Genomic DNA, 16,729 nt, shown 5'->3' with positions numbered 1-16,729 from the left:
AAAATGTAACAAAACATTATTTAATTAAGATGGGGGTGGGGGGCTTATTTGACATCCTCCACATGTGTTGGGTTAAAAATAAGCCTTACCAATAAAGTTGGGCTTCGTACAGACTTGAGCTTTGTTGCATATTTTTATACTTTTGTCTAAGCGTGGTACAAATATCTATATGCAATGTTTTGCGAACTAACTGTTTTACTTAGTCGGTCACAGTTTGGACAGTTCTTGTTTTTCAACAATTTGTCAAGATATTTGTCATATGCTGCTACAGTAGTAATAATTTATGTCATTGTTTTTGCGTTTGTTGTTTGCTTGTTGTTTGTTGTTTTTGTTGTTGGTTTTTTTTTTTTTTTTTTTTTAATTTATAAATGGCACTAAAGGCAATGAAATTATTATTATTATTATTTTTTTTTTTTACATTTAATGTGTATGCATGTGTATGTATGTTTTGCGTGTGTATGTGTGCACGTATGTTGGTGTGTGTGTCTGTCTGTCTGTCTGTCTGTCTGTCTGTCTGTCTCTCTCTCTCTCTCTCTCTCTCTCTCTCTCTCTCTCTCTCTGTGTGTTCTGTTTGCTTGTTTGTTTGTGTGTGTGTGTGTGTTTGTTTGTGTGTGTGTGTGTGTGTGTGTGTGTGTATGTATGTATGTATGCGTGCGTCTCTGTATGTGTATGTGTCTCTGTATGTGTATGTGTCTCTGTATGTGTATGACCGGCCTCGGTGGCGTCGTGGTTAGGCCATCGGTCTACAGGCTGGTAGATACTGGGTTCGGATCCCAGTCGAGGCATGGGATTTTTAATTCAGATATCGACTCCAAACCCCCGAGTGAGTGCTCCGCAAGGCTCAATGGGTAGGTGTAAACCACTTGCACCGACCAGTGATCCATAACTGGTTCAACAAAGGCCATGGTTTGTGCTATCCTGCCTGTGGGAAGCGCAAATAAAAGATCCCTTGCTGCTAATCGGAAAGAGTAGCCCATGTAGTGGCGACAGCGGGTTTCCTCTCAACATCTGTGTGGTCCTTAACCATATGTCTGACGCCATATAACCGTAAATAAAATGTGTTGAGTGCGTCGTTAAATAAAACATTTCTTTCTTTCTTTCTTTCTGTATGTGTATGCGTCTCTATCTCTGTGTGTGTATATATGTATGTGTGTGTGTGTTTCTCTCTGTGCATGTCTCTCTCTCTCTCTCTCTCTCTCTCTCTCTCTCTCTCTCTCTCTCTCTCTCTCTCTGTGTGTGTGTTCTGTGTTTGCTTGTTTGTGTCTATGTGTGTTTGTTTGTTTGTGTGTGTATGTGTATGTATATGTGCATTTTTTACTGGATATAATTCAGGTATGATGGGTCCTTTGATCGATCCCCGTTGGGTGGGAAGGGGGGGGGGGGTGGGGGGGGGGAGGTGTGTGTTATGTCTCAATCAGTGTCTTACGTCTCGGAGGCATGGCATGGGCTGCTATTTGTTAGGAGTAACCTATATAAATTGTTGTGAACCTCAACACCCGCCACCCACTCTTAGCCATCTCAGTAATACCAATAATAGAAAAACTAAATTTAAAATGTCTGAAGACGTGATCAGTGATTAAAAAACTCAGCATTTCCCCAACATCTGTCACAAGTTCGTGATTTCAGTTGCCAATATTAATAACTAATTTAATTTAAGTATACCGTCTACCCTCCCTCCGAGTCCAAACCCTCTCTAACGGGCTCTGGAAAGGCATTTACTACTAACGGAGCGTTCTCATTACGTCATTAGTCGAATGCGATCGAATCGTACTGTGAGAACAGTTAAATCGAAACGACTTTAGTCTTGTACGTCCCGATTTCTGTAGGGCCGACTACGAGAAGTCGACTAATCACATACTGAGAACGCCGCATTATTAAGATACTTATATTTTGTAAGCTGATAAAACTCTTCAGAGATAAACAAAATCATTATATTTAGGTCACCAGAATGGAGTCTCGTCCGTCGCTCGGATATGATGGCAAGAGTCATAGACGATGGAGAATTTTGGTAAGACTCTCTTTATTTCATCATATTTATACATGAAGATATAGAAGCACTGGACTGTTCAATATATTCCAGTTTGTGTTGTTTTATTCTATGAAATAGTCTTGTTACAAATTGTTAGAATTATGAAGAGAAATATATTTGATAAAAGTGCTTTACTGTATATATATGTATGTATATATATATATATATGTATATATATGTATATATATATATATATATATATATATATATATATCTATCTATATATGTGTGTGTGTGTGTGTGTGTATGTGTATGTGTATGTGTATGTGTATGTGTATGTATGTATGTATGTATATAATGAACAATTGCCAAAATTGTAAAGTATATTAGTTGTGGGGAATGGTTATATGATAATAGTGAATTAATTGGGCAAACATTACAACCCGGTAGTTCAGTATTACAGTAGGATTTATGACCACCAAAGATCTTGAAGGACGATTGGGGTCAGAAGTGAAATTTGAAAGTTGACGGTTTTTGTTTATGAGTAAATCGCAAATTCAAACAATAAAAATGACTAAAAATAAAACGATAACAACTGTATGATCAACAGAATGAAAAAGACTGACAGAAATAATGTTCCACAGTGATTAGTGGACCTTCCTGGATGTCAAAATCAAGAATGACACCCCACGTACATGTACGGGGCAACTGCGTGATGCACATGCAAACTATGGAATGTGTTTCGGTGTGTTGATAAACAGACCTGGACGTTCTTTACTAGGATGTCTCTGATCTAATAGTTGATATTAATATTTCACGTTTCCCCTGCTTTTTGTGAATAGTATATATATATATATATATATATATATATATATATATATAGATATATATATATATATATATATATAAGAATTGTTCGCGTAGCGTAGCGAAGCGATTTTATACTAAATTTGTAACTGTTATACATCGATAAATTTGCAAAACATTACGAACAATTCTTATAATTACAAACAGCACAAACTATTTAGTTAAAACTACACATAATTCATAAATCAGTTTTGACGTAATGACGTCATTTTCTGAGGTGTTTACTTTAAAATCATTCACTACGCTACGCAATTTTATGAAGTTTGTGACAGTTGTACATCGATAAATTCATAAACAAAAATGACAAACAGATTTTATATAATTATAAAGACAGGAGCTTGTGCAGATGGTGGGTTACGGCAGTCGAACCCTCCCCTTGATCAAGCAAAAGTTCTCTTTGTTTCAGTACTTTTCCGGGGAAGCATGTGTTTACCCCTCATAAATTTCGCTAGCCACAGTTTAGCCCCTCACCATATTTAGTTAAAATACACATACATCAGCTTCTAGCGTCCTTTCCATGACCTGTTTAACGTAATGACGTCCCAGATGGCGTAATGATGTCATTTTCTGAGGTTTATCGAAGGGTAACATTTAGGGGATAACCCTACTGTGTTTTCCGATTTGCGGACGTATATCGGTGGTTTTATAGTCGCAAATTTACGTCCGCAAATCGGAAAACACAGTAGGATTATCCCCTAAATGTTACCCTTCGATAAACCTCAGAAAATGACATCATTACGCCATCTGGGACGTCATTACGTTAAACAGGTCATGGAAAGGACACTAGAAGCTGATGTATGTGTATTTTAACTAAATATGGTGTGTCCAGGCGTTTGTGCATACATTTTAGAAGAGGGTGAGGAGCTAAACTGTGGCTAGCGAAATTTATGGGGGTTAAGTCATGCTTCCCCGGAAAAGTACTGAAACAAAGATAACATTTGCTTGATCAAGGGGAGGGTTCGACTGCCGTAACGCAGTAGGGTTATCCCTATTCTAATTAAACTGTTTGCTGATTGATTTTAAATAGGAAATTGTCACATTTTTAGTAAGAATAAGTCTATAAACGTCACTAGCTGGTGACGTCATTAGGCAGCCCATTAACAGATGATGGGTGGTCGGACAGTTAGCGGCTCGAACATAGATGTGTAATTTGACATATTTAATCAGCTCTTATGATTAGATAACGACTAATAAAGAATAATATGTTCATTTGTCAGTATTTAACGACTTCTGTACATAATATGAACGCTACAGAAATTGTCTTTATGACGTTATTACAAAACAACCCTGTTCTTTGCTTAAAGGGATATTCCTGAGTTTGCTGCAAGTTTTAAGATGTTATCGACTAACAGAGACTTTTTAACGATTGTGATTACATATCAAATATATTTTTCTGCATAAAATATTAGTGGCTCTATATTAAACGTGTTTCTGGTCATTCTAATATCAGTGTCTGTATATTCAATGTGTTTCTGGTCGACCTAATTTTTGTACGAAGCCCAAACTGGATTTTGTTTTCAAATAATTTCATACGTACGAAAAAATAATATTTTAGGAAATAAAATGAAATTTAACCTTGTACAAATATTAGAACGATCAGAAACACGTTTAATATACAGCCACTAATATCTTATGCAGAAAAATATATTTGATATGTAATTACAATCGTTAAAAGGTCTCTGTTAGTCGACAACATCTTAAAAATTGCAGCAAATTCAGGAATGTCCCTTTAACCTGTGACGTATTTGTGCCAGAAAATTTGCGACCGGTTTAGTAGAAATTTTTAGTAGAGATCCAATTGAGGAAATCGTATAAACGCGGAAATTTTGTAATTATATATATATCTAATATGCAATATATAAAAATATGTTACAGAAAGCACAGAATGTTAACAACTTGTAACAGATAAACAATGAATTTTGTCAGTTAATTATACCAGCAACACCATATCGTCATTATTGTTATCATCATTGCCCTCAGCTTCACTTTAACATTTCAGGATTTCCTTGGAAGATTTTCAAGAACAGTTTGACGAGTTGGAAATGTGTCACTTGTACCCGGATGCGTTATCCTCCGAGATTGCAAGTGTAGAGGTGTGCGCTCTCTTAAATTCATTCTTATACACATTTATTACCTCAGCGGGCACTCATAACGGGGAAAATTAAAATCATAATTTCTCACTGAGAAATGATAAATGCATCTGGTGTAACGTACAAACTAATGACTTTGCCGGTACTAAATATGACGTCATACACAATGACGTCATGTATTTTAAATTTAATAGAATTCATTACAGTATTTTGTCAGAATAAATAGAACTTTGGTTTTAAAAATTACCTGTTATCATGAATAAAATACAAAGTCATAGCAATACTCATAATAGTGTGTAAAGTTGTCCACATTGTTTCTATATAAATGTAGTCATAATGAAAACAGAAGGTTCTTAAAGAAAACCCCCCAAACAAAACAAACTTAATACTAATCATTATCATATTATTATTGTCTGCGACATGGTGCATATAAATGATCCCTTGCTACTAATAAAAAATGTGGCTGGTTTTCTCTTTAAGCCTATATGGCAGAATTACTACATGTTTGACATCCAATAGCCGATGTTTAATAAATAAATGTGCTCTAGTGATGTCGTTAAAGAAAACAAACATTTCAAGTTAAGTACAGATGTTCATAATAATCTTTGTTTTCATGTTTAAATTCAGAAAAAGAAACAGTGGTCAGTCCAGGAATTCCACGGTTCTTGGATTTGGGGCGTGACGTCAGGAGGTCCCTTTAAAAGTTTCACATCAAGTAAGTACTGTTTATTAAATAATACTTTTGTACAACAATGGGTAAAATTAGAAAACAATATTTTAAAACACCACTGTTGTAAGTATACACCATATTTATGTGCTAAATGTGTTTTACAAAGTGACTTTAGTCTTTAGAATATAATGATGAAATATGAATTTGAGAAAGAAACTTTGAAACTAATGTTGGAAAGTAATAATGAAATATATAATAGAGAAATAAAGTGAATGTCTTAACACAGGGAAACATGAGTCGCGTTCAGCAATGGCAAGCGATCGCAGTCACTCGCTAGACTGGGTTTTTTCGCCTAACGTCAGATAAAATAATGTGATATGATAGAAGACTTTGATACCATATTGTTTGCGAGCGCTCGACCTCCCGAACACGGCCCTGTACAAGCAGCCACCCCAATACAAGGAGAGGCTACTTTTGGGGTAAAATATCCAACCGTTATCCCACTGTTGGTTAAGGTTAGGGTTAGTTTTATGATAATAATTATCATAAAACTAATTAGGTGTTACAGTTACATTTGTAGTTTTAGGGTTAGGGTTAGGGTTAGGGTTAGGGTTAGGGTGAGGTTCCCTCTATAACTATAATGGGGCGGGAAGGGGCTGGGTGGTGGTGGTCGCAGCAGGCGGATATCTCTTTATCGGTTGCTATGTATTTCGTTAACAGGTTCATTTTGGATGAATCCTCAGTACGAAGTACACCTCGATAAGGCGGACAGGCGAATCAGTGTGATTGTTAACCTGATGGAAGTGTCTGACAGGCGAGTTCGAAATGAATTTGACGTTTTCATTGGCTTCGTCATCTTCAAGGTAATATTATTTATAGTTCTGTTACTTCTGTATTCTCATTACATGATTATGTTAGGCTAACTAAATAACAGTAAATATAAAACATTTACTTGATATTTAGTTATTCGTTTTGAAAGCTAAACTGTTTCAATTATTTTTGCTACAGGTAATTGCAAACCGAACTGTGTGCTATATATCTGGTAGAAAAAAGTTTTTTTTAAGTACACCCCTAGAGCACATTGATTTATTAATCATCGGCTAATCGATGTTAGATATTTGGTAATTTTGACATATAGTCTAAGAGTGAAAACCCGCTACATTCGTCCATTAATAGCAAGAGATCTTTTGTATACACCATGCCACAGACATGATAGCACATACCACGGCCTTTGATGTACCACTCGTTGTGCACTGGTTAGAGCGAAAAATATCCTAGACTGACCGTGCATCAGGCGAGCGATTTACCACTGGGATACATCCCGCCCTCTGTATCCTGTAGGAGTTAAGTAGTCTACGCCGAGTGTCACCATAATCCCATGTTAGTCACCAAATTGCCGTAGGTTAAACTGCCGAGGTGTTGTTAAACAAACATTCCTTTTCTTTTGTTGGGTTACTGTCTGAGGATAAAACAGTAAATAAACTTCAAATTTTTCGTATTCATTTTTTTCTCATCTCCAAAGAAAAGTCCACGGTCAAGTAACTTATCGGCAAAGGTTTCAAAGGAACAAATATATCATGGCGTTACTTGTTTTCGATGGGATTAGTGTTGAGAATTTCATCATCGATCATCGGTTATAATTGGATGGCACTAACCTATCAACTTTCGATTACACAATCGGTTAGAATTGTAAAAAACATAAGAAGGATTTGAATTACAAGGAACATGTACCTACTGTCATGTTCATCGGCATTAAGACATTAAACATGGCTAATTTTACCTTTAAAAACTAATTAATATCTAGTTTCTTTGTCTACACAATTAACTTTTTCCCACGCATCGATTAGGGATTTTCGTAATCGATCATCACATTAACAGAGCCAAACCGATCGATTTTCGATTATAACCGATCATTGGAACATCACTAAATAGGATAAGCGAAAGATATTGTCAAAAATTAGGAACGATGTATATAATAAATAAACAATTTCCTGGTGTTTTTTCGAATACGATTTTTATGTCAACTCGTGATGTGTTAAAATCGTATTTTCGCTCATTGCAATTCATGAAAATATGGTTTTCACACATGACTTGTTGACATAAAAATCGTATTCGAAAAGCCCCATAAAATAAGTCTATATATTTCAAGTTGTTTATAAACTATTTACTGGTATTTGTTTTTATCTACTAGCTTCAGGAAGGTCGGGGACCGGTCCGTCTCACAGGCGACAATTTCTACGACTTTATGCCCAGGGTAGAGAAAACGTCTGGAAACTTTTGGCCCTACAGAGAGAGGACGATGCGATTTGAACTGGACCCCGGCATCTACATCATAGTACCGTGCACCTCCGAGGCTTCCATGGAAGCAGAGTTCTACCTTAGAGTGATGGCTGAAGAACCACCAAGAGTACAGCACGTGAACCCTGTCCGACCTACTTCACGTGCTACAGGTGCAACACGCAGCTACAGATGGTGATCGTCTACAAATTCCGGATTTTAGTGCTACCCCAAAAACTGCTTCTGTCTTTAATCTTTGAGGAAAAGCACAAGATCCAGCTTACAATTTATATTGCCTAGTATCTAGTGTTTTTTCAACAGTGCTTATGGTAGCTGTATAGCTGTAGGTCCCTTTACACCACATCAGTTCCCATTGCTAATAACATTAACATTTTCTAATAAAACAGACATTTATATGGCCTGGATCCAAAGTACGAAATGTGCCTAACTTTAAAGAGCGTAGTAAATATGGTCACGCCTGTCATTGGTGAGATCTGTGAAACAACCTGTTGTCATAAGTGGGGTTTTTTTTTTTTTTTTTTTGTGGCCAGTAAATATATTCATTATATTAATTTAATATTGGTATCAGTGTACGTGTCAGGTACTATTATTCTTTATTAAAACTTTGAGCGATAATTATCAGTTATAACTGGTTCATCAGCTATAAACACAAATAACATGCTGGACAACGAATAAAAGGTGTAAACTAAAAATAGCGGTTGTTTTGGTGCTATGAAATTTGGAATGTCCCGCAGGATTAATGCCAAAGGGGAAAAGGATGCGCAATTTGAATGAAGGAAACTTGGTCCGCCGAATTGGAAAGGGGGAGCTATATATGTTTCTGAACTTAGTACCCGATTGCGGTATGTATTACATAACTGCTATATATAGAACAAGTTTGGTGCGCCTTTTTGTTTTGTTTGTCCCTAATATGTCGTGTAAACGTTCCCACGTATTTTCATAAACTTAAGTTTAGCATACCGCGAAGAGCAATTATAATACCAATAAGAAAAAAAAAGCAGAAAAAAAAGAGCTGAATAACAGTCCATTTCAAAACAAAAGTTAAAAGATGAATAGACTCATATAGGCGTATCAGTATATACGTATATCTGTATTTAGACAGACAGACAGTTTATTTAGTAAAAGGCCTCTGGCCCAAAATACAATCACTTTACACAATTTAAGAGCATGCGTTAAATGATTTAGTCGCATAACGGTCTGCCACTTAATTTTATATTATAGTAATAGTAAGGCAGTGCATTTATAAATATTCAGTGTAAAAAACGTTCACCATTCATTCTCATTCTAAATACATAGTATAAGAATTTTGATAAATTTAGTAAACAAATTTCGTTTTGAGATGACATCAGATTAATGAAGTTAATTGTTAATGGTAGACCAGCATTTACTTTCACAAAGGGTAAAATGTACATATTTCTCAAATAACTATATTTTTGGCATACAAATAATACATGGAGCTGATCTTCAATAAAAAAACTGGTTATTATCTTGACAAAAAGTGCATAATCTTCCTCATATACAATATTATTAAATCTACCTGTATCTACACATAAACCAAAACTATTACATCTGAATTTTGATAATGCAATTTGGAATCTCAAGGGGATATTCATGTGTAAATAACATTCAACAATAATTCCAATCTCTAAAAATGCCTTTGTTATAAACCCTTGGATTGGTCAAATTCGTATCACGTGATGATAAAAACTGACATTCATATCACCATGAATCTCAGTTTAGCGCTAATTTTGGCTTATAGCCTGAACTACTTTATGAATTATGCCAACAAAGGAATCCCCGAGGAATTTCCTTGATATTCTATTTTTAGACATCAAACAGTAATCGTCTGCTGTCAAAATTCCAAGTGTCAGCGTTAGACATCGTAACATGTCAGATGTTCCTATACAATTTTTTGGAGATTTTAATTTAAACACGTTAAATCTCACGAATACTTGTGTCGCACCATTTGAAGTCACACACACGCCAAAACCATCCTGTGTAACCACGTGATGTCGCCACAATTACAAGGCCAGTAAACACAGAAACTCGCGACACATCTATTTCATCCATTTCCGGAAACATTGAAACCACTTTCTCCATGTCAAATCTATCAACATATGGAATTTTTACGCACTCAAAATTTGATAACTGTAATTTCAACGTTGTAATTGGTAAATCTGGACAGTAATAAAAAAAAATGGCGCCCATGCAATTCGTAATTACATATTCATACACCAACCGCTTCACATATAAATTATACCATACAAAATAGGTCGCTTCAGACATTTTTATTACAGGTTAAAAGTTATTGAAATTACTTACGTTATATGTTTATAGTGAATTCAAAATGTTTCTAGTTGGTATTGACATTTAATGCAAAAAAAATAATATGAATTGTATTAATGATTGTAACATAGTCATTCTCTCATTCGGCTATTGACGGGAAAAGCCGAACCACCATAGGGATTCCGCTAATGTTGAGTATGAATTTCGTGTTAATAAAATAGTAAATAGTTGGAAAATAGAGTTCACTTTTTATTTTAAAGAGATTTACATTAATGACATGGTTATGTGTTTGGAATTATAAGAATTGAACGTGAACATGTTTGAGTTTCATGCTAGTATGAAACGCAAAACCGCTTTACACACTTTAGTATGAATGGCGTAGCGCGTTAGCGCGAAGCCATTCATACAGTGTGTAAAGCGGTTTTGCGTTTCATACTTGCACGAAACTCAAAAATGTTCACGTTCAATTCTTAATTTAATAGAGAATGAATGAATGTTTCACGTCACCCTAGCACGAAAAATAAATCGGCTATTGGACATTTAATAGAGATTTATACTGGTTATAATAATAGCAAGAGTCCGAACCGCTCATAGAGGATGCCCATTCTTGTTGTAGAATATCATATAGTCTTTGCTTAAATACATTAATAAACCTGCTGATGTCTCCCACATCCTGGCTTATCCATTCAAATCCAAAACCAAGTTTGAAAAGAATTTTTTTAATGTCTGTCGCCCAATTAATATGACCTGCACCATCAAGAGACTTAAGCATGACATAACTCTGTCTGGGCAGTCTGAAAAGAGGAAGCTGTATTAATTTATACCAGTAGTTGGTAACACGAGTCATGTAAATAAGTTGGAGAGGGGCTCTTCCACACTCACCTAATACCAAATCATTTTTTACTGACTTCCCCACCTTTAAAAGGTGTTTACAAAGTTTAATCTGAATGGCTTCTATTACCTTGCTTCTAGTAATACCCCAGATTTCTGACCCATAGGTTAGAACTGGTGTTATCATAGTATAAAATATGTTAAAGCTGTCAGCTACACTTATATCTCCAACCCTTTTTTGGTATCTAAATAGTGCCAACATGGACTTATTTGCCTGAGCAGCCAGACACAGGTGAGCTTTATTCCAGGATAATTTTGGAGTAAACACAATACCCAAATATTTATACAGTTTTGGACATTACGAATGGGATTTCCCAGATTTATCTCTAAAGTGTGATTTACTAGTATTTAACAGGTTGCGACTTGAAGCAGGCAGGTAGGTATTTTAACAGCGCTGTTGTATCTTTCAATATGTTGCATATTAAGACTGCATTTAAAAGTTATGCATTAAAATCTGCAATATACTGTTACTGTGAATATATCATAACTATTTCACTGTGTGTTCTATAACATACATACTCGTATGGAAATTATAATCCGCAACGAAATTTAATTGGCTATTTCTTCATAAAATTTTAATATTTTATTGTGCTCTATTCTCAATACATATCTCTTTGTAAACAATAATGATATCAATGTAATTTAATAAAAAAAACATTTTATATAGTTGCATAGTTTATATGTGGCACCAAAAAAAGTTAAAGTTTGTTTTAACACCACTAGAGCATATTGACGTGAAAATGTGCATGTGCTGTGGAGAAAAAAAGAAGGAAATGTTTAATTAACGATACACTCAACACATTTTATTTACAGTTATATGGCGTGGGACATAATATGGTTAAGGACCACACAGGTATTAAGATAGGAAAACCGCTTTCGCCACTCCATGGGCTACTCTTTTCGATTAGCAGCAATATATCTTTTATATGCATTATCCCACAGACAGAATAGTACATACTATTACCACAGCCTTTGTTACACTAGTTGTATATCACTGGCTGGAACGAGAAATAGCCCAATGGGCCCACCGACAGCATTCGATCCGGCATCGGGCCCTTAATTAAAAGCCTTGCAGTCGTAATAACGCTTATAAAAGAACTGAAAACCAAAATACAAATACATTTGAAACGTTTCAGTTTAGGCTTGCCAGAAATACACTTGATTTATAATGAGAAGAAAACGCCACACCAGGTTTGTACAATATTACAGATTAGGGTCGGACCTAGCGGGGATGAGGGGGTGGGGTGGGAGTAGCAGACACAGGAAATAAGAAAAATGATCTTATTAGTTTAAACGTGTTTTATATTCATTCATTTCAACATATTTCGTGCTTATAATCCAATTAAGGTTCAAGCACGCTGTCCTGGGCACACACCTAAGCTATCTGGGCTGTCTGTCTAGGACAGTGTGTTAGTTGTTACTTGGTTAGTGGTTAGTGAGAGAGAAGAGGGTGTAGCGGCCTTACACCTACCCATTGAGCCCTTAAGAACTCGATCTGGGTGGGAGCCGGTACCGAGCTGCGAACCCTGTACCTACCAGCCTGTAGTCCGATGGCTTAACCACTGCGACACCGAGGCCGGTCCATTTTATATCATGATTTTATCAGTCGGAAACATCTTACAATGCAGGAAACTCAGGACAGTCCCTTTAAAAAGTAGCCAAGAGCTCGTCTTCATAACCGTTACTTCTCATAAAGACGGTGGTAAAGCGTTCGCTCGATGCGCGGTCGGTTTGGGATCGATCCCCGTCGGTGGGACCCATTGGGCTATTTCTCGTTCCAGCCAGTGCACCACGACTGGTATATCAAAGGCCGTGGTATGTACTACCCTGTCTGTGGGATGATGCATATAAACGATCTTTTGCTGCTAATCGAAAAGAGTAGCCCATGGAGTGGCGACAGCGGGTTTCTTCTCTCAATATCTGTGTGGTCCTTAACCATATGTCTGATGCCATATAACCGTAAATAAAATGTGTTGAGTGCGTCGTTAAATAAACCATTTCCTTCCTTCCTCTACCCCATCTCACCGCTCTTTTAAAACCATGGACTCGGATCCGCATGAATAATTATACCCAGGTGATTTTCCGGGTAAATACATCTCATATTTCTGTCTATAACAGGTCATTTATTGTCATTTTTTGTTCCGGTTGTTTGAATACCGTAACAGGTCATGCTAATACTGACATATTTTTATGGTTTTTATTCGAGGGATTTTCATAAATAATATATAAGACTGGAACATCACCTTGGTATAATTTTGATTCGTACTTGTTTTTGTTTTTTTGTTTTTTTAGTAAAGTTACATACACATCTGGCCTCAGATTACAGTTATCTTCCCATTTGTCTGCGCAAGTAGTCTGCTGTTTGACTGTGATTATTTCATGGCAGACAGCTATGATGTGGTAACTATTTGACTGAAGTGACAGAGGAGAGCATGTAGTTTGTAAACATGTGTAACTTGTTGACATTGAAGACTTGCTTGTGGTAATTCCGGCCCATGCAAAAGTAGTGCTTTTTGTGTAAAATGGGTGTACTCCGGCCAGGTTTAGAGGGTGTGTTTGTTTAAACCAATATGCTGGAAGAAAGAGCTAGACAACAGGGGTTGTCCTTTTCAGGGTATGTGCCCCCGAGGCAGGCAAAAGTACATACAAAAATCCACGGGCCTGCTCATATTAATAACAATGTTACAGCCACAAGGCTATATAGAAACATATAGCAAAATTAATTGTGGTCTGTGGTCATCTGCAGGAGGATACTAAGGGAAACTAACTCTAACTAATAATATTTCAATAATTATTTCCCTTGTAATCAAGACCAACAAACATCATAGAAATCTTGTAATCTTTTATGGAATCACCTTCGCTAAAACGACGACAACATACACAACCACTCCAAAAACTAAATAATCTTAATAATGCTGGCATTGATGATAATTAATGATAATGATGATATGATGATGATGATGATGACGATGATGACGATGGTGATGATGCAGGGATTTTTCCAGGCATTTTGTGGGTCCGAACATAGACCCTTTCCCAAAAGAAAGTGGCATTGAAAATTCCCAATTTCTGTACTACAAATACCCAATATAAATATATATATGAGAGCATAGGCCATCGACTAAGGAACGTCACTGTTGTCTGTTTGTGGCCATCTTCTCCATCTCTTTCCTGATGTAACCCTGTGATGGCTTGACGGGTGATGGTTTCTGTAGACTGCCTAAGTGTATGTCCTATCCACCTCCACTTTTTCTTCTTTATTTTGTTTTCTATTGGTAGTTTCTTGGTCCGTTCCCAGAATGTATTGTTTGTTACCTTGTCTGTCCACTTCAGGAGTAAGATTTTGGGCAGGCATTTGTTGATGTAGGTCTGTATTCGTTTTAGTGTCTTCTGCGTACTTCACCATGTCTCCGATCCATAGAGTATATGGATATATATATATATATATATATATATATATATATATATATAATTATGTCTGTTCTAATAAATTAATTTAACAGTTGTGTGCTGCATCATACAGTGTGGTCTACCGGCCTCGGTGGCGTCGTGGTTAGGCCATCGGTCTACAGGCTGGTAGGTACTGGGTTCGGATTCCAGTCGAGGCATGGGATTTTTAATCCAGATACCGACTCCAAACTCTGAGTGAGTGCTCCGCAAAGCTCAATGTGTAGGTGTAAACCACTTGCACCGACCAGTGATCCATAACTGGTTCAACAAAGGTCATGGTTTGTGCTATCCTCACTGTGGGAAGTGCAAATAAAAGATCCCGTGCTGCCTGTCGTAAAAGAGTAGCCTATGTGGCGACAACGGGTTTCCTCTAAAAACAGTGTCAGAATGACCATATGTTTGACGTCCAATAGCCGATGATAAGATAAGAAATCACTCTGCTCTAGTGGCGTCGTTAAATAAAACAAACTTTTTTTTTTCATTTAGTGGTCCGAAAAATATCCCAAATATGATTTATTCGCACTAATTTTCCCAATCCTATCAGACATGGGACCCTGGCGAAAAATCCTGGATAAATCCCTGTGATGATGATGGTGATGGTGATGATGATGGTGATGGTGATGATGATGATGATGATGGTGATGGTGATGATGATGATGATGGTGATGGTGATGGTGATGATGGTGGTGGTGGTGATGGTGATGATGATGATGATGGTTATGATGATGATGATGATGGTGATGATGATGATGGTGATTGTGATGATGGTGATGATGATGATGATGGTTATGATGATGATGGTGGTGGTGTTCGTGATGATAACGTAATCATAATAATCATAATAAATACAAAGTTTGCTCGTAGTTAATTAGTCTGGTTTTTGAATTTCAGAAAATAAAATGTCTACAGAGGGATAACGACTGAAATACATAAAATTAGGAAACTGGATCGCACCACTACAACAAACCTGATAATGGTTATTACCATGATAATGGTAATGAAAATAATGGGAATGTTTATCAATAAAATAATAGTGATTATCATGATAGTGGTAGTGATTATCAAGGTAACGAAAGAAATGTTTTATTTAACGACGCACTCAACACATTTTATTTACGGTTATATGGCGTCGGACATATGGTTAAGAACCACACAGATATTGAGGGAGGAAACCCGCTGTCACCACTTCATGGGCTACTCTTTTGGATTAGCAGCAAGGGATTTTTTATATGCACCATCCCACAGACAGGGTAGTATATACCACAGCCTTTGATATACCAGTCGTGGTGCACTGGCTGGAACGAGAAATAGCCCAAATGGGCCCACCGACAAGAATGGATCCCAGACCGACCGCGCATCGAGCGATCGCTTTACCATTGAGCTACGTCCCGCCTCTGATTATCAAGGTAATGGTAATGATTATTAAAATAATGATGAAGATGATGGTAATGATTATCTAAATAATGGTTATTGTAATAATGCTAATTTGTTTTATCATAATGATGGTAATGATTATCATAATGATGGTAATGATTATCATAATGATGGTAATGATTATCATAATGATGGTAATGATTATGAAAAGAATGGTATTGATTATCATGATGATGGTAATGATTATCTAAATATTTTAATAATGTTAATTTGTTTTATCATAATGATGGTAATGATTATCATGATCGTGGTAATGATTATGAAAATTATGGTAATGATTATCATGATGATGGTAATGATTATAAAAAGGATGGTAATGATTATCATGATGATGGTAATGATTATCTAAATAATGGTTATTATAATAATGTTAATTTTTTTATCATAATGATAGTAATGTTTATCATGATGATGGTAATGATTATGAAAATTATGGTAATGATTATCATGATGATGGTAATGATTATGAAAATGATGGTAATGATTATCATGATGATGGTAATGATTATCAATATAATGGTAATGCTTATCAATATGATGGTAATGATTATCAAGATGATGGTAATAATTATCAATATGATGGTAATGATTATCAAGATGATATTAATGGTACAGTCTTATTAATATGCATTGGAGAAGCCAGTGCAGGGTGGAGCATGTGAGCCATGACTTTCCTCAGTCACATACACACCCCGTACACAGCCAATGTGGGTGGCTCCTCAATATAAAACTCTCCTCACTCACATCCGCACCCCATACACAACCAATGTGTGT

At 36.2% G+C, this 16,729-nt stretch overlaps 1 protein-coding gene across 1 annotated transcript in view; it reads left to right on the top strand.

Moving 5' to 3' along the window:
* LOC121379901 (calpain-A-like) overlaps window positions 1–8,586 on the top strand; it is a 29,921-nt gene extending 21,335 nt beyond the window's left edge. The window contains exons 8-12 of the mRNA XM_041508573.1: window positions 1,940–2,008; window positions 4,836–4,929; window positions 5,554–5,641; window positions 6,317–6,459; window positions 7,788–8,586. Of these exons, the coding sequence (XP_041364507.1) occupies window positions 1,940–2,008; window positions 4,836–4,929; window positions 5,554–5,641; window positions 6,317–6,459; window positions 7,788–8,072 (679 nt within the window). The 3' untranslated portion in view covers window positions 8,073–8,586. The remainder of the gene's footprint in view (window positions 1–1,939; window positions 2,009–4,835; window positions 4,930–5,553; window positions 5,642–6,316; window positions 6,460–7,787) is intronic.
* The last annotated feature ends 8,143 nt before the right edge of the window (window positions 8,587–16,729 follow it).

Source organism: Gigantopelta aegis, chromosome 8 (genome assembly GCF_016097555.1).
Source record: "Gigantopelta aegis isolate Gae_Host chromosome 8, Gae_host_genome, whole genome shotgun sequence".
In the NCBI taxonomy this organism is placed as follows: Eukaryota; Metazoa; Mollusca; class Gastropoda; order Neomphalida; family Peltospiridae; genus Gigantopelta; species Gigantopelta aegis.
This window is presented reverse-complemented; position numbering and strand designations above follow the sequence as displayed.